This window comes from Pseudochaenichthys georgianus, unplaced genomic scaffold (assembly GCF_902827115.2).
Source record: "Pseudochaenichthys georgianus unplaced genomic scaffold, fPseGeo1.2 scaffold_795_arrow_ctg1, whole genome shotgun sequence".
In the NCBI taxonomy this organism is placed as follows: domain Eukaryota; kingdom Metazoa; phylum Chordata; class Actinopteri; order Perciformes; family Channichthyidae; genus Pseudochaenichthys; species Pseudochaenichthys georgianus.
In genome coordinates, this window is record NW_027263343.1 from 1 (window position 1) to 21,979 (window position 21,979).

At 41.9% G+C, this 21,979-nt stretch overlaps 1 protein-coding gene across 2 annotated transcripts; it reads left to right on the forward strand.

Annotated features, from left to right (window-relative positions):
* The first annotated feature begins 2,359 nt into the window (after nucleotides 1-2,359).
* nadk2 (NAD kinase 2, mitochondrial) lies at nucleotides 2,360-18,980 on the forward strand. 2 transcript variants are annotated; one of them, XM_034079976.2, is made up of 12 exons: nucleotides 2,360-3,167; nucleotides 4,234-4,322; nucleotides 4,408-4,496; nucleotides 7,680-7,761; nucleotides 7,962-8,045; nucleotides 10,015-10,145; nucleotides 15,047-15,140; nucleotides 15,272-15,415; nucleotides 15,612-15,667; nucleotides 15,744-15,797; nucleotides 15,979-16,102; nucleotides 17,265-18,980. In XM_034079976.2, exons 1-12 carry the CDS (start codon nucleotides 2,910-2,912, stop codon nucleotides 17,401-17,403), a joined length of 1,344 nt encoding a protein of 447 aa, XP_033935867.1. In that variant the 5' UTR covers nucleotides 2,360-2,909; the 3' UTR covers nucleotides 17,404-18,980. The 2 variants fall into 2 exon arrangements, with proteins under 2 accessions (XP_033935867.1, XP_033935868.1); XM_034079977.2 differs by having other exon boundaries at nucleotides 15,320-15,415.
* Nucleotides 18,981-21,979: the final 2,999 nt, after the last annotated feature.

Genomic DNA, 21,979 nt, shown 5'->3' on the forward strand with positions numbered 1-21,979 from the left:
TATTGTCTCTACTTTAAAGAGTCCTCTCCTGCTGATGTTCAGGTGTATATCAGTATGTCGTGTCTCTACTTTAAAGAGTCCTCTCCTGCTGATGTTCAGGTGTATATCAGTATGTTGTGTCTCCACTTTAAAGAGTCCTCTCCTGCTGATGTTCAGGCGTATATCAGTATGTAGTGTCTCTACTTTAAATAGTCCTCTCCTGCTGATGTTCAGGTGTATATCAGTATGTAGTGTCTCTACTTTAAAGAGTCCTCTCCTGCTGATGTTCAGGTGTATATCAGTATGTAGTGTCTCTACTTTAAAGAGTCCTCTCCTGCTGATGTTCAGGTGTATATCAGTATGGAGTGTCTCTACTTTAAAGAGTCCTCTCCTGCTGATGTTCAGGTGTATATCAGTATGTAGTGTCTCTACTTTAAAGAGTCCTCTCCTGCTAATGTTCAGGTGTATATCAGTATGTAGTGTCTCTACTTTAAAGAGTCCTCTCCTGCTGATGTTCAGGTGTATATCAGTATGTAGTGTCTCTACTTTAAAGAGTCCTCTCCTGCTGATGTTCAGGTGTATATCAGTATGTAGTGTCTCTACTTTAAAGAGTCCTCTCCTGCTGATGTTCAGGTGTATATCATATGTAGTGTCTCTACTTTAAAGAGTCCTCTCCTGCTGATGTTCAGGTGTATATCAGTATGTAGCGTCTCTACTTTAAAGAGTCCTCTCCTGCTGATGTTCAGGTGTATATCAGTATGTAGCGTCTCTACTTTAAAGAGTCCTCTCCTGCTGATGTTCAGGTGTATATCAGTATGTAGCGTCTCTACTTTAAAGAGTCCTCTCCTGCTGATGTTCAGGTGTATATCAGTATGTAGCGTCTCTACTTTAAAGAGTCCTCTCCTGCTGATGTTCAGGTGTATATCAGTATGTAGCGTCTCTACTTTAAAGAGTCCTCTCCTGCTGATGTTCAGCTGTATATCAGTATGTAGTGTCTCTACTTTAAAGAGTCCTCTCCTGCTGATGTTCAGGTGTATATCAGTATGTAGTGTCTCTACTTTAAAGAGTCCTCTCCCTATAGCAGCTACAAAAATGTCAAAAATACAGAAAACAGACACAGTTAGCGGCTTTTTGAACATATTGGAGCATAAGACAGATAATGAAACAGAAGATGGCTAAATTCCATCGAGCTGCCAGTTTCAGTGTCCTGGTGTTGGCTCACTACCTCTCTGTCCTGACACTTGAACTGAACAAAGTCATTAATGTAATAAGTATTGCTCGAGCCTCTCCTGCTGTGAAAAAACCGTCTGCTTTAAAAATATGTATATCACGGCACATTAGTCAGCATAACCTCACGAAAACAAATGTAAGATGTCACAGTGAGTTCATCCAGGTCTTAAGAAGCAGCATCTTAAACCTGCATGACTCTTAAAACTCTTGAAAGCAGATGGAGGTGTTGTAACGCCTCAGCCACAGCCCTCTTTTCTTAAATACTGTGAATTCCTAAAAGTGGCTTTTATGTAATTTTGTCTCAGACTGAAACTGTTTTTTTGGACACTGTTTTTCCAGTTTGTGGTCAAAAGCATGTGATCAATGTTGCAAGTAAGGAAGTGGAATAGGGTGCAGTTTGCAGTATGCCATTATCAACCCTATAAACTGTGATAATAACACATGTGCTGCGCTGCTTCATGCTGTCCATTATTGTTGTGTTCAGGTACAAAGTCATTTACAGTCAAACCAAGGCCCATTATTTCTTCGTCATATATTAGTTTTACAGAGTAGAACAGGCTTAAGGCCTCTCTACTTCGGCTTTTTACAGTTACACCTACACGTTAACATTTACATTCAGTGAATGACGCAAAAAGAAAAACGTAGTCAGTATTTTAGGGCAAAGCCAATACCCCTCTTTGAAGGGCATAACAAAGGAAATGTCAAAGGTCAATCCGCCTGAAAGAAATTGAAGGGTCATAGCTTTCATTGAAGTCATGCCCATTCTAGGAATTTCTAGAAAACCATGGTGGGTGTTTTATAAGCTAATAATATTTGAGATCAAATATATTTAGATGTACGTTTTGGCCTTTCAACAAAGACATTCATAAGGATTATAAGTGTTTAACAATTTAAACAATTTAAAGACTTTATCTAGGTGTCTTGGGGACTCAGTTGGCCTACTTCTTAAATCATGCCCTCGGCCACGTTTGGGCTTATTTATCACTGAAAGCTAGAACGAACAGTTTTTTCTGCTAGTATTTATTTTTCACTTTTCCCAGTTTTACGCGTGTCTATGAACGCATCATGGATCACGGGCGTGCTGTCAGCCAAAACAAAACGTATTTGACTGACAGGCGCAGCCAATAGGAAGTTACGTCGCGTACGTAAACCCAGGCTACTACGTGCCAACCTTCATGGGACGTGCAGTGCTGCCAGAGTTTCTGTTGTTGTCGTTAATTCCTCAGCTCATGTGTTTCAGCTCCAGTTTGAACTCTTCTGGACTTGAGTAATGAGGCAGAGCTGTGTGTGGTGTGTGGAAAGAGTGAACCCAGCCGTTACAGTTCGTAGGAAGCCTTGAAAGCAAACGGCTAGCTTCGTTTAGCTTGTTGAGCTCAGCTCGCAACGCTGTCTTTTAACCTGACCAAATACGGTTGGCATGGTTACTAACGTCAGTGAACCCGCGAGCTGAATTGTGTTTTCGTTGAATCTCCGAGGAAATACTCCACGTGGAAAAGGCATATTTTGGAGTCATAAACGGGTAACTAGAGCTTGATTGACAGGACTTGTGACCTTCCCTGGCAGCTGGGCGTGGTGTGACCTTATTTGGCCTTTCCAAATTCAGTGAATTAACCTAATCTGACCGGAGGACCGACACATACCGCAGCATGTAACCGCAGAGTCCTCAGTAACCTGTGTCCATCGGACATGTGATTGAGTCTATGGGTGTGTGGTCACTTGTTGTGAGAATGCCTCGCCGCTCGGTGGTGAACTTGCTGGGTCTGGGGACTCGAGCTGTCGGTCTGCAGAATGGACACTCACTTCAGACCTTCCACTCTTCACTGAAGCACGCCTCCTCGCTGCCGAAAGCGGGGTTCAAACCGGAGAGAGTAGCAGTGGTTACGAAGACCACCAGGTATGAGTTCGAGCAGCAGCGATATCTGTACGCAGGGCTCTCAGAAGAGGACCTCAAACACCTGGTGAGTGATTCTCCTTCACCTTTACCCTAGCAAAAGTCTAATGGTCTTAAAATACTCGATTACAAGTAAAAATACTGAGTTCAAATGTTTTGGTTGTGTACAAAAGTATTTACGTCAAAAAGTATTTATTCTGCTCAAATGCCCATTTCAGAATGTATATAAATACATGAGTATATACACAGACCCTTTACCTGAGCAAAAGTCTAATGGTCTTCAAATACTCGATTACAAGTACACAAATACTGAGTTCAAATGTTTTGGTTGTGTACAAAAGTATTTACGTCAACAAGTATTTATTCTGCTCAAATGCCCATTTCAGAATGTATATAAATACATGAGTATATACACAGACCCTTTACCTGAGCAAAAGTCTAATGGTCTTCAAATACTCGATTACAAGTACACAAATACTGAGTTCAAATGTTTTGCTTGAGTACAAAAGTATTTACACAGGTACAAATCTTAGAGCAGGAGTGTCTGACTGTTTTCACTGAGGGCCACATACAGAAACACGTGCATAGAAGGGCTGGGCCACTCAAGAGAGATAAGTTATAAGTTGTAAACATGTAGGTAAATGTAAGCTTGATACTTGAATATGCTTTAAGAAAACAAGCAGCTTCCGTCACAGCTCTCCACATGGGTTTAATGTATTACAAAAAGTGTTTCCAGCTCACTCCTTCAAACAGAAGTCTCAAATTGCCCATAAGAATAATAAGAATAAGAAAAACTAACCGATACAGTAAGTGTCATATCATTTTAATGTGGTTTGTCAATGTGGAGCCACTTCTAGAGACTTCACAAATACACGGTTGATAAGCAGTAAAGTAATGATATCACATAGGCATGTGTACTAACTGTCGTGGAGTAAAAAGTACTTATTTTGAATTTAGTAGAGAAAAAGTAGAAATGTTATTATGTCAAAATACACTTAAGTACCGTACTTAAGTCTGTGTACTTCCACAGCTGCCTTTGGGCTGTGACCTCTGACGGTAAACAACCTCTTACCCGTTTCTTCTACATCTCGTGTGTGTGTGTGTGTGTGTGTGTGTGTGTGTGTGTGTTGCAGCTCGCTCTGAAGGGCTCCAGCCACAGCGGCCTGCAGGAAAGACACAAAATCCACACCAACAACGTGGAGCACATTGTGAAGAGCCTGCGGTGAGATTCCCCAGATAACCCCAGAGCAGACGGGAAGCTCTTTTTAAACGACTGTTCAAACGGTTTCATTGTGTCGTGTTTGCAGGAGCGAAGGCATCGAGGTTCGGATTGTGAAGCGGGGAGAATATGATGAAGAAGTGGTCCGGTGGGCCGATGCCATCATCTCTGCTGGAGGTAGGAACCTCAATCAGAATCAAACCGTTCCTTAGAATCTGTTAGGAACTGTGTCCTTGGGAGATTTGAAAGGCGCCTCGAATAGAATGTATTATTATTATTACAGAGTGGAAATGTACATTTGTTACAGCAGAAAAGAGCCAAAGTAATATATTTGTTTGTACTTCAGAATTAGAAATAAAGAATACATGGCATTCATTCAAGGAAAGTCAACATGTGTAAACATGCTTAATATCTAAGCTATCCGTTAACAACGTAATAAAGAATCCTCCTGAACACCAGCTGCTGTGCCCAGGCTTCATGTACTGACGAAAGCTGAGACCCTTAACCTGGGCACAAGTACTATCACTGCAACCTAAAAACACTCAAGTAAACAAGTAAAAGTACTGCTTCGAGAATGGTACTTAAGTAAAAGTATTTAGGCATGATCAGGAACATGGACTTTAGATTTTAGGAGTACAATTCACATCTTCACATTTCAAAAGCTGGGACTGTGAAATAATTGTACACAAAATAATGATGATCAAATTGTCTCAAATAACCTTTTTGTCAACGCACTCATTGTTTGTACTTCAATATCATTTGGGATAGTTCAAGTTCTTTAAATGATAAAGTTAGTCGTCATTAACGCCGTAACGAAGATGGGAGTGGAGTCGAAGTATAAAGTACCTCTTAAAGGTCTCCTATTATACTGTTCTTCATCACTACATGACAGGTCTCAGATATATCCAGAGCCTGTCTCTGATTGGCTGAAACACCAAACGGATCATTGCAGCATTACCCATAATCCCCTCTGTTTCAGCCCTGTTTCCAAAGTGCTGATTCTCTGTCTGTTACTTCAGATGGAAACAAGGAGCCCCTCCCCACGCCCCTCTGAGAGAGAGATCTGGTTACAAAGAACTCAATGGCCGCTTTCACAGTACTTTGCCGTACTTAGTTACCAGCACTTAGTTACCAGCACTTAGTTACCAGCACTTAGTTACCAGCACTTAGTTACCAGCACTTAGTTACCATCACCTAGTTACCAGCACTTAGTTACCAGCACTTAGTTACCAGCACTTAGTTACCAGCACTTAGTTACCAGCACTTAGTGTCCCCATGGAACTAAAGAGCAGATCGCGTTCACACCGGACTAAGTTCCCTGAGGGACGATTAGCCAAATGAAGCCGCTGACGTCACTTCTTCTTCTTCTGCTTTGGGTTTACTGGCAGGCCGCACACCACTTCACGGCGTATACTGCCACCCGAACGCGTTGCTTTACTCGTTACTTTACACGAAGGGCCGCCCCTCCCTACAGGCAGATCAAGCAGACTGCGGAGGGTGCTTCATCTGAAGCGCAAATGTGGCGCACCTATGGTGTAAGCGCGCCACCGTTTTCGCCGCAGCGAGGCTCCAAGAGCGACACAGAGGGCCTCGTCATACAACTGTGTGTTTGCTGTTTACTCGACAAGAGACATGAGGAAGAGGGGACACATGTTGATGTAGAAGAGACATGAAGAAGAGGGGACACATGTTGATGTAGAAGAGACATGAAGAAGAGGGGACACATGTTGATGTAGAAGAGACATGAAGAAGAGGGGACACATGTTGATGTAGAAGAGACATGAAGAAGAGGGGACACATGTTGATGTAGAAGAGACATGAAGAAGAGGGGACACATGTTGATGTAGAAGAGACATGAAGAAGAGGGGACACATGTTGATGTAGAAGAGACATGAAGAAGAGGGGACACATGTTGATGTAGAAGAGACATGAAGAAGAGGGGACACATGTTGATGTAGAAGAGACATGAAGAAGAGGGGACACATGTTGATGTAGAAGAGACATGAAGAAGAGGGGACACATGTTGATGTAGAAGAGACATGAAGAAGAGGGGACACAGGTTGATGTAGAAGAGACATGAAGAAGAGGGGACACATGTTGATGTAGAAGAGACATGAGAAGAGGGGACACATGTTGATGTAGAAGAGACATGAAGAAGAGGGGACACACGTTGATGTAGAAGAGACATGGAGAAGAGGGGACACATGTTGATGTAAAAGAGACATGGAGAAGAGGGGACACATGTTGATGTAGAAGAGACATGGAGAAGAGGGGACACATGGTGATGTAGAAGAGACATGGAGAAGAGGGGACACAGGTTGATGTAGAAGAGACGTGAAGAAGAGGGGACACATGTTGATGTAGAGGAGACATGAAGAAGAGAGGACACATGTTGATGTAGAAGAGACATGAAGAAGAGGGGACACACGTTGATGTAGAAGAGACATGGAGAAGAGGGGACACATGTTGATGTAAAAGAGACATGGAGAAGAGGGGACACATGTTGATGCAGAAGAGACATGGAGAAGAGGGGACACATGTTGATGTAGAAGAGACATGAAGAAGAGGGGACACATGTTGATGTAGAAGAGACATGAAGAAGAGGGGACACATGTTGATGTAGAGGAGACATGAAGAAGAGGGGACACATGTTGATGTAGAAGAGACATGGAGAAGAGGGGACACATGTTGATGTAGAAGAGACATGAAGAAGAGGGGACACATGTTGATGTAGAAGAGACATGAAGAAGAGGGGACACATGTTGATGTAGAAGAGACATGAAGAAGAGGGGACACGTGTTGATGTAGAAGAGACATGGAGAAGAGGGGACACATGTTGATGTAGAAGAGACATGAAGAAGAGGGGACACATGTTGATGTAGAAGAGACATGAAGAAGAGGGGACACATGTTGATGTAGAAGAGACATGGAGAAGAGGGGACACATGTTGATGTAGAAGAGACATGGAGAAGAGGGGACACATGTTGATGTAGAAGAGACATGAAGAAGAGGGGACACATGTTGATGTAGAAGAGACATGAAGAAGAGGGGACACATGTTGATGTAGAAGAGACATGAAGAAGAGGGGACACATGTTGATGTAGAAGAGACATGAAGAAGAGGGGACACATGTTGATGTAGAAGAGACATGAAGAAGAGGGGACACATGTTGATGAAGAAGAGACATGAAGAAGAGGGGACACATGTTGATGAAGAAGAGACACGAAGAAGAGTACTTGAGTTCAGAACTTGAGTAAATGTACTCAGACGTCCTCTGATTGTACCCGGGGGGCAAACAGCCACGTGAACAAAGGCTTCAGTCCACAAAGCCCGTCCACTGACTGCAGTTTGTTTTGTCAGGTGACGGGACAATGCTTCTTGTTGCCAGCAAGGTTTTAAGCAAAGACAAACCAGTCGTTGGAGTGAACACGGACCCTGAAAGGTAAGCCACTCTACAGCACTTTAGGGGAGGGGCTTAAAACAATCAGACATATTGATATATTGTGAATCAATGAGAGAACCTATGTGTCGAAGTGTATATATTGCAGTAATTGATTACTCTCACTACAGTAAAACACATGTACTGTCATTCCTGCTCATTGTTAGCATTCAGCATTCCTCCCACGTGTGTTTGCACCCCAGGTCAGAAGGTCACCTGTGCCTGCCCGTGCGCTACACGCATGCCTTCCCAGAGGCCCTGAAGAAGCTCTGTTGTGGTGAGTTCAGGTGCGTATTTATCCACAGATATTCATAGCACTGTAATGTTGGGACGTCCATGCTGCCCTGTGTGTCCTCTGTAGCTTATATGCAGTCGTGGAGTCATCTATATATAGATATAGATCTATATATATATATATATATATATATATATATATATGAGAGAGAGAATCTCCCAAATGACTCCCAGCTGCCGTCTGTAAACAAGTAAACAACTTAGAGCTGGAGTTTTGCTATTGGCTCAGAGGTCATGACAAGTTTAAAGCTGTGTTGTCTGTAAACAAGTAAACTGACCCTAATTACTCTGCATGACCCCCTGTTTGTTAGAGAGGAGGCTGAGCTTCATACATTTATATCATCTCTACCTACCTACCTACCTACCTACCTACCTACCTACCTACCTACCTACCTACCTACCTACTTTCCTTCCTTCCTACCTACCTACCTATCTACTATTTTCCTACCTACCTACTTTCCTTCCTACCTACCCACTTTCCTTCCTTCCTTCCTTCCTTCCTTCCTTCCTTCCTTCCTTCCTTCCTTCCTTCCTTCCTTCCTTCCTTCCTTCCTTCCTTCCTTCCTTCCTTCCTTCCTTCCTTCCTTCCTTCCTTCCTTCCTTCCTTCCTTCCTTCCTACCTACCTACCTACCTACCTACCTACCCACTTTCCTTCCTTCCTTCCTACCTACCTACTATTTACCTACCTACTTCCTTCCTACCTACCCACTTTCCTACCTACCTACCGACCTACCTACTTTCCTTCCTACCTACCCACTTTCCTACCTACCTACCTACCTACCTACCTACCTACCTACCTACCTACCTACCTACCTACCTACCTACCTACCTACCTACCTACCTACCTACCTACCTACCTACCTACCTACCTACCTACTTCCCTTCCTTCCTTCCTTCCTACCTACCTTCCTACCTACCTACCTTCCTTCCTACCCACCTACCTACCCTACTTTAAGACAAATGTCGTGGCGATCCAGCTCTCACACAACAGGAAATAATGAAACAGGGAGGAATCAATAAAACACAAATATAGCTGATCAGTAATTATTATTTAGTTGTTGCACCAAACAAACAACGATGGGAAGTCCATCACCTGCTGCCACGGCAGCCGGTCGCGGACACGCCCCCCCACAGTAGCAGCAATCATACAGCACATAGAGCCACTGCAATGAACACACACACTTGATCATGCAGCCTGCCACACACAGGTCACATGTGTATCTCTGAAAGCTATACTTGTATATGTTTACACGTCATCGTCTCATGACGTCTTTAGGATTAGTGAACTGTTTTATAACCCGAGGCCTTCTCTGAACTTCCTCTTCCCTCGGTGTCAGCTCACTTAAAATGAATACATCTATTGATAACTCAGAACGACCATTGTCTCTCTAACGTGTGACCCAACTGAGTCCCACCTCATATGGAATACCATGTGACCTCTAATGGCCGCCGTATTAAACACTCTGCTATAACACTCGTCTAACGCAGGCTTGTTTCAGACATGACTGTTGGATGTATTTAAATTGTGTCCGCCTAAAACATTAATTATGTTATTGACCCTCAAGTTAGTCCAATAAAGCAGACCTATATCTAAAGTGTTTTCAAGTACTTCCAATCATCTATGAATATGTGTAATGTTTTCTTATTCACAACTAAGAGCTGTATTTTTGATCGCCATGACAACAGAAAACCAGTGTGACGGTAGATTTTTAATGGCAATCGTTACGAACTGGGACCAGCTAGTAAGGCTCTAATGCAAATATGCTATCCAGTTGCATTGTGGGAAATGTAGGACTCACACATTTCTGAGACTGAGCCATGAAAGAGACAAAGAAAGTGAATATCTGTTGGTTTGCCGTTTTCATTTCGATCTTATTTCTTTAGCCTTCTAACGAAACGTAGTCGAGCAGTTCCCACTGGTGTTTTAAAAAGTGTGTGTGTGTGTGTGTGCACATATGCAGGTGGCTGTGGCGGCAGAGGATCCGTCTGCACTTAGAGGGGACGGGAATCAACCCGACGCCCGTGGATCTTCACGAGCAGCAGATGAGCCTGGAGCAGCACAGCCGGGCGCACAGAATCACCACCATGCTCCGTAAGACCCGGTTACAAGAACTATGACCATTTCAATCACGGATTGACACCAGGTGTGTTCTGTAGGTTTATTGATTTCCCTTTGGGGGTCAGGTCTCTCTCCCGACATATAGGGGTTTATAGTCACAGTTGAGTAAGTCGGCACGGCATAAAAGTGAATACAACTCACTGCAAACACCCAACATGGAATGACATTAGAAAATAAGAAAAGACAAAATGATCAGGGTTCGTACGGTCATTGAAAACCTGGAAAAGTCATGGAAATTGAAAATGCAAATTCCAGGCCCTGGAAAAGTTTTGGAAAACGATGTTTTTCCCAACGTTTTGGAAAAGTCATGGAAATGTAACTAAAGTTGCGTCAAATATAATTTACATTTTATCTCATCGCCAAAATAATCTGCGGTCGCGAGCTGTTATGTGCCATCATGACGCACATGGTGTTATTTTTTAATATATGAAGCGCGAGCTGTGTGCTCGAGTCTTCCTGCCTGTCGGCTGCACTCTGCTGCTCCGGGATGAGGGTCAGCTACATTATCTACGGTGCGTTCGTTAACTGTGTGGAGTCACTGGCACAGACTGGGCCGCTGGTGAACAGCTGTTAGAACAGGCGGTTCAGGTGTTCAGAGCAGAGCGGCAGAGCGTGATGTGAACTGAAATGTTTTTCTGTCAAAATATCATTAAGGAATCGTTGAGCTAGCTAGCATACATTGTCACTATCCGCTAACGTTAGCTTTAGCCTTCGTTTTCTAATAGTTTTTTTTCATAGGCTATAAACAGAGGTGGTATAAGTATAGTTATTGTGCTAGAGTAAAAGTAGAAGTACTCAGATGTTGTTCTTAAAAGTAGAAGTACTCAGGTCTTGTACTTGAGTAAAAGTAGAAGTACTCAGGTCTTGTACTTGAGTAAAAGTAGAAGTACTCAGGTCTTGTACTTGAGTAAAAGTAGAAGTACTCAGATCTTCTACTTGAGTAAAAGTAGAAGTACTCAGATCTTGTACTCAAGTAGAAGTACTCAGATCTTGTACTTTAGTAGAAGTACTCAGATCTTGTACTTTAGTAGAAGTGGAAGTACTCAGATCTTGTACTTAATAAAAGTATAGTACCCAGATCTTGTACTTGAGTAAAAGTAGAAGTACTCAGATCTTGTACTTGAGTAAAAGTAGAAGTACTCAGGTCTTGTACTTGAGTAAAAGTAGAAGTACTCAGATCTTGTACTTCAGCTAAAGTAGAAGTACTCAGATAAGTAAAAGTAGAAGTACTCAGATCTTGTACTTTAGTAGAAGTATATATTTTACTTTAGTAGAAGTGGAAGTACTCAGGTCTTGTACTTGAGTAAAAGTAGAAGTACTCAGATCTTGTACTTGAGTAAAAGTAGAAGTACTCAGGTCTTGTACTCGAGTAGAAGTGGAAGTACTCAGATCTTGTACTTAATAAAAGTATAGTACCCAGATCTTGTACTTGAGTAAAAGTAGAAGTACTCAGATCTTGTACTTGAGTAAAAGTAGAAGTACTCAGATCTTGTACTTCAGCTAAAGTAGAAGTACTCAGATAAGTAAAAGTAGAAGTACTCAGATCTTGTACTCGAGTAGAAGTACTCAGATCTTGTACTTTAGTAGAAGTATATATTTTACTTTAGTAGAAGTGGAAGTACTCAGGTCTTGTACTTGAGTAAAAGTAGAAGTACTCAGATCTTGTACTTGAGTAAAAGTAGAAGTACTCTGATCTTGTAGTAAAAGTAGAAGTACTCAGATCTTGTACTTGAGTAAAAGTAGAAGTACTCAGATCTTGTACTTCAGCTAAAGTAGAAGTACTCAGATAAGTAAAAGTAGAAGTACTCAGATCTTGTACTCGAGTAGAAGTACTCAGATCTTGTACTTTAGTAGAAGTATATATTTTACTTTAGTAGAAGTGGAAGTACTCAGGTCTTGTACTTGAGTAAAAGTAGAAGTACTCAGATCTTGTACTTGAGTAAAAGTAGAAGTACTCTGATCTTGTAGTAAAAGTAGAAGTACTCAGATCTTGTACTTGAGTAAAAGTAGAAGTACCAGAGTGTAGGAATACTCTGTTACAGTAAAAGTCCTGCATTCAAAATGTTACTCAAGTAAAAGTACAAAAGTATTATCATCTAAATATAGTGAAAGACAGTGAAAGTAGTCGTTGTGCAGATTGGTCCATTTCAGAATAATATATATGATGTGTTTTATAATGATTGATCATGAAAGTGTTCTCAAAGCTGGTGAAGGTGCAGCTAGTCTGAAGTACTTTGTAGACTGCAGGGTAGCTGGTGAAGGTGCAGCTAGTCTGAAGTACTTTGTAGACTGCAGGGTAGCTGGTGAAGGTGCAGCTAGTCTGAAGTACTTTGTAGACTGCAGGGTAGCTGGTGAAGGTGCAGCTAGTCTGAAGTACTTTGTAGACTGCAGGGTAGCTGGTGGATTTACTCCAGGTGGAACTAAAGTCTGATTCAACACTTGGTTATATTTCACATCATTCATCCACATCTGAGAAGTAACTAAAGGTATTAAATACATGTAGTGGAGTAGAAGTACACCATGTACCTCTGAACTGTAGTGGAGTAGAAGTACACCATGTACCTCAGAACTGTAGAGGAGTAGAAGTACAAAGTAGCAAAACATTGAAATACTTAAATAAAGTACAAGTATCTCAAAATTGTACCCACGTATAGTACTTGTTGAGTTTATGAACTTAGTTACTTTACACCAGTGGCTATAAAGATAGAAAGACTCAGCCTTGCACAGGCATGACGATACATTTTCAAAATGCTCAACAGTGCTGCCAGAATTATAAACTGACTGCTACACAATTAAAATAAATGCTTTTATATATTTCTATTAGATGTGACTCTTTGGCATTTCTGTTATTATTGACACTGCTGCTTTCAGGGGGTCAGGGGTCGGGTCCTTGCCACCTTTTTCATACCTGATGACTTTGCCTCCCTGACTACAGTTGCTTTAGCGTGTAGAAGCTAGTAAGCCTACTATTTGATTTGTTTTAGATAGGCACAACATGTTTCATATGCAGACCTTATTTTCCTGTTACATGTTAAAATAAACCATTTTCAGTGGGAATTTTTGGTCATGGAAAATGAGGTAAAGGTCATTGAGAGGTCATGGAAAAGTCATTGAAAATCATTGGTGAAAAAGTGTATGAACCCTGAGTTATTCTGTATCACGAATAGCAACTACCGTACTTTTCGGACAATAAGCCGCGACTTTTTTCCCCATTTTGTTTGTTCAGCTAACGGCCACTAGGGAACCTCCTAAATCCATGGATTTTACAGGTAGAATTAACCACCTTTAACTCTATGGGCTCTAGGACCGGTCCGCGCCCGCCACCTTTAAGCGGCGGGCTCCAGCAGGAAAAGCTGGAGGCCGGAAAAGAGTGAGACAGGTAGCGCGCCAAAGTAAAAGTGGAACCGAGAGACAGAACGAGAGCAAGACAGACGGACAATTTAGCTGCTGTAGCTTATATGCAGGTGCGCTTTATAGTCCGGAAAGTACGGTGTATTTCAAATATCCCACAAAACAAACCCTCGTCCCACAGGTCACGATTAAATCCAAAAACGTCCTCTTCGGGTTTTCTATAACAAAAATATGCAATAGTCCACGAATCACAGTTCCCTTGTTAAAGGACTAAAACCAAAAGGCTGCGTTTAGCTGATGGCCCCACGATGTTGCCGGACAGGGGGACCCTCGATCAGTACTGAACTAAAGGTGTGACTGGCTCTAGACCAGGGGTTCCCGACCTTTTCTCCCAAGAGCCCCCCCCAAATTACTCCTGTTGGAAGTTGCTCCCCCACAACCTTGGACCGGACCAACCCGATTTGTATATATCACAGCAGGCTCGTGAAAAAGACAAAACGTATCAACAAGGCTTCTCACATGGCTAGCTGGATGCAAACAGGTAAATGCTATCTTTTGTTTCACATGCTTGCTCTTCAAACAGCCGGGGACAGATACGATCTGTTCAGAAACTAGACAGAAGTTAAACAAGTACAAACCACAGACTGCCTGTGTCATGGAGAATACAGTCGCTGCTTTATTTATGTCTGTAGGCCGTTGTTGTGAGTGTGGACGGTCGGAGCATATATAGCGCTAGCTTAGCCAAGCTCCATTCAGGGAATAAGCGTTCTAAAAGGTTCTTCGCCTGCCGTCTGTCTGCAGACTTGTCAAAGCATTAATTCATGGTTTTTACTAACCGGTATCAGTATGTTGTTACGTCGGCATCATTTAGAAACGTGTATTACAATTTAATCACGGTCAAATATGTTCATGTTGTTGTAGTTGTAGCTCCCGAGCCAGCGCGTCTTGTTTGAATGATGCGAGTAAACACAGCTGACAGCTGCGGTGAAACTCGAGCGACTAGAGCGATGGATAGGAGCGTTTAGAGCGAAGCGAATATTCGCATCGCGTCCGGTCTGAACGCAGCATTAAAGCGAGCTCCGCGCTGCACTGGAAACGCGCCATTACATCACCAGAAGTCCTAATTTAAGGGTCATTTCTCCCAAAAAAATTTGTTTACTAACTCTATCAACAGCCCCACCAAAAATATTTTCCACCAGCCGCCACTGCCTTTAATACTAACTTGAAGTAATTAAAAAAAAAAAAAAAAAAAGTTGGGAACCACTGCTCGAGACAGATGTGTTTTTCTGCACTCCGTGTTAATTACAGATGTTGGCACTGAGATTTGTCCGTCCATGATCAGCTGATATTCCCACGTCAGCCACATGCTGTCTGATAATCCCCGCTGGCTTGAGGATTTTGAAACGGGAACAGGAACCAAATGAATGTTTCTATTCTCTCAATGTTTCTCCACTAATTCAATCGACATAACTGTCGCTATGTCCGTTTGACAAATAAAGAACCTTAACTTTGACATTTCACAGGGACAGGAAATCCCTACGAGAGCTTGTCCAAGCCTCACCTGCTGCCGACCAGAAGCCTGAATGAGATCTTCATCGGAGAGTCCCTGTCCTCCAGGTACCCGTCATCCCGTCTGATAAACGTCTAAAGCAGTTGACTGTCGGCATGTTGTTTCCCTCATTGATCCTCAGACGACGCTCCGTCACCCAGCCTGCAGAACTCACCGGTGCACTCTCTGTCCACCACAGGCTGGAGTTACACTCGATCAAACCGCATGTTAAACTCTTGCTCCATAGGGCGTCCTACTATGAGATCTCCGTGGACGACGGGCCGTGGGAGAAGCAGAAGAGCTCAGGGCTCAGCATCTGCACGGGAACCGGATCCAAAGCCTGGTAAACCCACTCTCCTCCCCTTGTTGCATCGTGGTGGCTATGAATTGTGTCTGTGTGTAACGTACTGTAAGAAGTGCACCATGTACCAGAGTCTCGTCCTCGTCCACTTGAAGGTGGGGAAGGTCATTTGGGAGAAACCAGCTCGAGTGCGCTAGAATTTGTAATCCTGTATGCATCCTCTCGTCGTCTTGCTCAGGTCATATAACATCAACAAACTGGCTGAACAGGCGGTGGAGGAGGTTCTCAACATCGGTACGTACGACTTCTGATTCTCAAATGAAGTCTAACGGGAACCAGGTTCTTAAAATGCACCTCTTTTCTTCTTCAGGAAAGTCTCAGACGGGTCTTGATATCCCGCTGAACCGTGACTTCATTGAAAAGGGTGAGTTAATAACCCTCTTATTTATTTTAGATTGAACATGTTCTGTCACGTAGTTTCATGTGACGACGATGGTGTGTGTGTGTGTGTGTGTGTGTGTGTGTGTGTGTGTGTGTGTGTGTGTGTGTGTGTGTGTGTGTGTGTGTGTGTGTGTGTGTGTGTGTGTGTGTGTGTGTGTCCTCAGTGACCAATCTGTACAACGAGTCTCTGGTGTTCAGCCCGGACGACAGACGTATGTTCTTCAGCATCAGAGAGCCCATCGTCAACAGAGTGTTCTCCAGCAGCCGGCAGAGAGGCTTCGCCAGCAAGTCAGTGAACCTCCTCAGACTCTAGTTCCACCAGCTACCCTGCAGTCTGCAAAGTACTCCAGACTAGCTGCACCTTCACCAGCTTTGAGGACACTTTCATGATCAATCATTATAAAACATATCATATATATTATTCTGAAATGGACCAATCTGCACAACGACTACTTTTACTGTCTTTCACTATATTTAGATGAGAATACTTTCTACTTTCACTTGAGGAACATTTTGAATGAGGACTTTTACTGAAACAGAGTATTCCTACACTCTGGTACTTCTACTTTTACTCAAGTACAAGACCTGAGTACTTCTACTTTTACTCAAGTACAAGATCTGAGTACTTCTACTTTTACTTCAGTACAAGATCTGAGTACTTCTACTTTTACTCAAATACAAGACCTGAGTATTTCTACTTTTACTCAAATACAAGATCTGAGTACTTCTACTTTTACTCAAATACAAGACCTGAGTACTTTTACTTCAGTACAAGACCTGAGTACTTCTACTTTTACTCAAGTACAAGATCTGAGTACTTCTACTTTTACTTCAGTACAAGATCTGAGTACTTCTACTTTTACTTCAGTACAAGATCTGAGTACTTCTACTTTTACTTCAGTACAAGATCTGAGTACTTCTACTTTTACTCAAGTCCAAGACCTGAGAACTTCTACTTTTACTCAAGTACAAGATCTGAGTACTTCTACTTTTATACTCAAGTACAATATCTGAGTACTTCTACTTTTACTCAAGTACAAGACCTGAGTACTTTTACTCAAGAACAAGACCTGAGTACTTCTACTTTAACTCAAGCACAAGATCAGAGTACTTCTACTTTTACTCAAATACAAGACCTGAGTACTTCTACTTTTACTCAAGTACAAGATCTGAGTACTTCTACTTTTATACTCAAGTACAAGATCTGCGTACTTCTACTTTAACTGAAGCACAACATCTGCATACTTCTACTTTAACTGAAGCACAACATCTGCATACTTCTACTTTAACTGAAGCACAACATCTGCGTACTTCTACTTTAACTGAAGCACAACATCTGCGTACCCCCCCCCCCCCCCCCCCCCCTTTGAGCAGCTGTTCATCAGTTTTGACTTTCAACAAACCGTTAAACCGACTTCTGACTTGTTTTTCGATGCCTCCTCGACTGCAGGGTGTCGGTGCGCTCGCGCTGCTGGGACGCCTGCATGGTGGTCGACGGCGGGACTTCCTTTGAGTTCAACGACGGAGCCATCGCTACCATCAGTCTGAGTGAAGAGGACCAGCTGAGGACCGTGGACCTGGAGAACTGAGGGGTCCAGACCTCTAATGCTCTCCGTTCAAAGGGAAGCTAGCTGTTAGCCGTTAGCCTCCATACCTGAGACACAGGTATCACTGTTACTATTGTTCATCAAGTGTGTGCATTGTTCCCAAACTAGATTACCTTTCCTTACTTTCCCAACATACGTTCCAGGATATAATGACAATCTATTTAGTAGGGAATATGTCGAGCAACATTTGAATGATGTTACTATAAACTGTCTCAGCAGAGGAAGTTATAAAAGATCAGGTATGATTATTAAATATAATTAATATCGTTCTGTTAAAACAATTGTTTGGATTTGTATTTCAGATGTGCTGTTGCTTTATGACTTTGAATTATGAAATATTCTATATTTACGTTTTTTCAACAAATCCCAGTTAGTCAGACTCTCACTACGTCCTTTTGTCCCCAGCTGTCACTACGTCCTTTTGTCCCCAGCTGTCACTACGTCCTTTTGTCCCCAGCTGTCACTACGTCCTTTTGTCCCCACGTCCTTATGTCCCCAGCTGTCCCTACGTCCTTTTGTCCCCAGCTGTCACTGCGTCCTTTTGTCCCCAGCTGTCACTGCGTCCTTTTGTCCCCAGCTGTCACTGCGTCCTTTTGTCCCCAGCTGTCACTGCGTCCTTTTGTCCCCAGCTGTCACTGCGTCCTTTTGTCCCCAGCTGTCACTGCGTCCTTTTGTCCCCAGCTGTCACGACGTCCTTTTGTCCCCAGCTGTCACTCAACCCTGAGTCTCTTACTGACGACAAACATCTTTAGAAATGGCTCACAAATTTAAAAAATGTAATGTTTGTGTTGTACTCAAACAAGAGGAATTGGTGTATTTGTTGGGGACTATTTTCAGCGGCGGATTAATCCACATTTGCTGCTCTAGTGAGTAATTGTGTGTGTGTGTGTGTGTGTGTGTGTGTGCGTGTGAGAGAGAGTGAGATTGTGAGAGAGATTAGATCTAAATAAATGACAGTGTAAAGCTAATGAAGGAACACACACACACACACACACACACTTGTTGGTCTGCACGTGGGATTTGTTGATAAATGTAGAGTAAGTGTACTTTAAAAGGTCAGAGTGTTGCTAAGATATACAGGGTGGGGGTGAACTGAGTGGCTTTTTGTCAACTAAAGATATTTTTGGAACAAAGCTTATATATTTTTTTCTAGATCGTTTGGGCTTTGAGAGCAGGAGAGTTCAGTTCACTGAAAAATAAACTCCACGATTTAAAAGGGGGCATTTTTGCAGCTCAAAGTGTGTCTTGTGTTCTCGCCTCTCTCAAGACCTGAAATGCAGCTTTTGGAAATGCTACTGAAGCGGAATGTGCCTGAGGTATTCAAACACTCTCTGTTATGAACTGAAACGCTCATGTCACCGCTTAGGAATGATTTTAAACATTTAAAACAAGTCCTGTTCTCCAGTAAACGCATTGTCTGTTCACCTTTTTCAGGACTAGTTTACAAAGCGGAGGGTAAAGGGTTAATTTGCAGCGTGCCAAAGGTCTGTGTGTCAGAAGGTGTTGTTTAGTCAGTTACAGTGTTATTACAAATAAACGTGTGTGCTTTTTGAGCCTCATTACTGCCTCTGTGTGGATTTATAACAAAAGCACTGCTAACTCAGAGTTCCCGTTAGTATATTTTTTCGCCGGTCAACATGTCCGTAAAAGTTTAAATCTTCCGACAAAATGAGAAAAGGGCCGGTCAAAGGTCTTCTTTGTTATTTATTGAGCTTTAAAACAAATTGATATGATTCAATATTAAACTAATTATAGTAGATTAACTACATTATAAAAAAGTGTACAGTAACTGACAATAACACGGGAATAATAATAGGTATCATGCAGATCCATGATGAGTGACCCGACGGTAAAACTAAACATATCTATAACTAGTTTGAGAGGTAATTAAAGTAGCTACGTGTGATATTCTAACCTGAAGTGTGTGAACATTGTGAGATGTGTCCATATCGATCAGATCTAGTTAGTTCTAGCTAATGATATGACTGCTTGCTTATTAAAAGACACCTAAACAATAAGCGTCGCTATGCAACCGGGTGAGGCGGCAAAGTATAGCGCAGCATTGCCCCCTCAGTTGTCTTATTTGCCCCCTCACCTTGAGCATCATTCATCCATCAAAAAGTACAATAAATGTCACGGTTATTAAATAACTTTAAATAATTATTTCCCCCAACACACGTTACTATGGTTACATCAGATGTGTGGGTCAAGCAACGTGTAAACAAGCCTCAACCCCAAGTGAGCTTGTAGTCTTAATGTTAGCATGTGTGCTTAGCTGTAAACACAGTCGGATGGGTGACCAAAACGTCCCCGTTTTCCAGGCAAATAACTCCCGAAAATGTTCCCCTTTTTGAATGTGCGTTAAAAAACAGAGCAAGGTGAAATAAAATGTTACATGTCAGTAAAAACAGAGTAACAGTGTTGTGCCTTTGTGTAGCGTTAGCGTATTTCTTCTTCGTCTAATTCATGTACCTGCCCGCGAGATATTGGACAAAAGAAACTCGGCTAGTAGTGTCAACTAAATCCATAGTATTACAACAAAAGTACTTTAAACGAGGTAAGTTACAAATGTATGTTGTCAATCGCCAAGTATGGGATTGAATATTACATTAGTTTAGATTTATTGTCATGTAAAGTCATTTGCACAGCTCTGTTGTGGTAATCTGTATTATATGAACCGTATTGGTGCAATGAGCGACATCTAGTGGCGGATTGTGGAACTTTGATCTCTCATGGCAGTTTGACTCTAGAGACAAACCAGGGGACTTTACTTTTAATCTGCGTCTGTCCATTTGGTGTTGTACTTTATCCAATATTACATTTGGTTTATATATTAGTCACTTTCTTATGAAATGCCAGGTTTTAGGCTTTGGTCTGAACATTCAATCCTGAAAATAAAAAATCAACCAGATACAGGTTTCTAGATAGTAAGTAAATCTGTAAAGGAAGACGAGTTAAGGGGTAGAGGAGAAAAGGTTATGGTATAATGACTGAGGAAATCAATGTTAGTCTGTTGACTAAAGTGCAGCCATCTAATACTGTACTATCTGTTATTAAAGATCAGAGGAACAGAACAGAACGAGAGGGGTCAATCCGGAATAAAATATTTGACCGGTCATAGTCCGGCTAACGGGAACTCTGCAGCTAACTGTGTTATAGGATAATCAATCCTTTAATATGCTCAGAATATTAAACATTTTCCTGAGAAGACCGGTTGTATAAATAATGAAATTAATGTCATTTAGCTGCTTCAGTTTTCCCCGTCATGCTTTACTGGCGCACTAAACATACAGAACATTGTTATATTAGTTACTATGAGAAGTCATGGCGGCTCTATCATTTCGTAGACATGTTTTTAATTCACAAAAGTAATCCTTCAAAATAGTATTAATTTCGTCAGCTATTTTTTTATTTAGTTTTAGTCCTGTGTTAAATTTCCTTTTTAGTTTGTCATATTTAGTCACCTTCATCCTGTTTTTATTTAGTCAAGTTTAGTCGACTAAAAGTCTGAGCATTTTAGTCAAAGAAAACTAATTATTTTAAGTCTACTTTTTGTCAATGAAAACTGTTGAGTCTTTTTTAGTCATCAGATTATATAGAACATTTCAGTCAAACTAGTCTAGCCAAAACCAATAATTTGTCATTTTAGTATATAAATAAATAAGATTATCTTGTCCTTATTTGATGAAAAACACAGGTTGAATGATGTAAGAAAGCAGCTTTGCAGAGAGTATCTGGTTTGTGGTCTTTTTACCAGCTGTGTTTTGGCCACATTGCTTCCCTTCTGATAAAACAATGCATTCGCTTTTTTTCTCCGCCTCATTGTAGCAAAAATGGGCCCAAATATCACATCGTTTCTTTCTCCCAAGCAGTGGTGGCTTTAGACGTTTTCGTTGTCAGTCATTTTGACGGACAGGATCGTAACATTTCCGTCATAATCCATTATTATCCGTCGAGTGCACAATGTATCACTCACTCGCGCTGACGGGGGGTATTCGGTTGACGCGACCACTGCTCCTAAACCCTGTTGTTGCCATTTTATTTCCTGTTAAATAAGGTTAGTTAGACCACCCGAGTCTTCCTGACAGTTCATATTGTGCCGCTGCCCGGTGTAATTTGTACCGCCGCGCGCAGCACAGAAACAGCTGCTGCTCTGCCGCAGCACCGGAAGTGGAACGGCTGGGAGAAAAACTGACTATCAGAGATTTAACGTTATCTTTGATAATATTTCGTCTCCTCATTTTTCGTCAACGAAAGTAAAGAGAGATTTTGTCATAGTTTTTATTTAGCAAACTACATTTTCGTCTCGTCACTTTTCGTCAACGATATTGCATGATGATTTCGTTAGTTATTGTTTACTGCCGTCGGTGCCTTCTCGTCATCGTCTCGTTTTCGTCATGGAAAAAAAGGTCGTTGACGAACATATTTCGTCATAGTTTTAGTCAACGAAATTAACACTACTTCAAAATCCAATATCCCACAAAAAGGGAAATAATAAGTGTAGGAGGATTTGTACATTTCCGTATTAGCTGAAAGGAAGCAAACTCGGACACAGGTG

Bases quoted from the DNA above. Each gene is read 5' to 3' on its own strand.
- nadk2 (XM_034079976.2), top strand. From the start codon at position 2,910: ATGGGTGTGTGGTCACTTGTTGTGAGAATGCCTCGCCGCTCGGTGGTG. The intron at 8,046-10,014 runs GTGCGTATTTAT...GCACATATGCAG, and splicing joins CTCTGTTGTGGTGAGTTCAG to GTGGCTGTGGCGGCAGAGGA. The intron at 15,416-15,611 runs GTAAACCCACTC...CGTCTTGCTCAG, and splicing joins GGAACCGGATCCAAAGCCTG to GTCATATAACATCAACAAAC.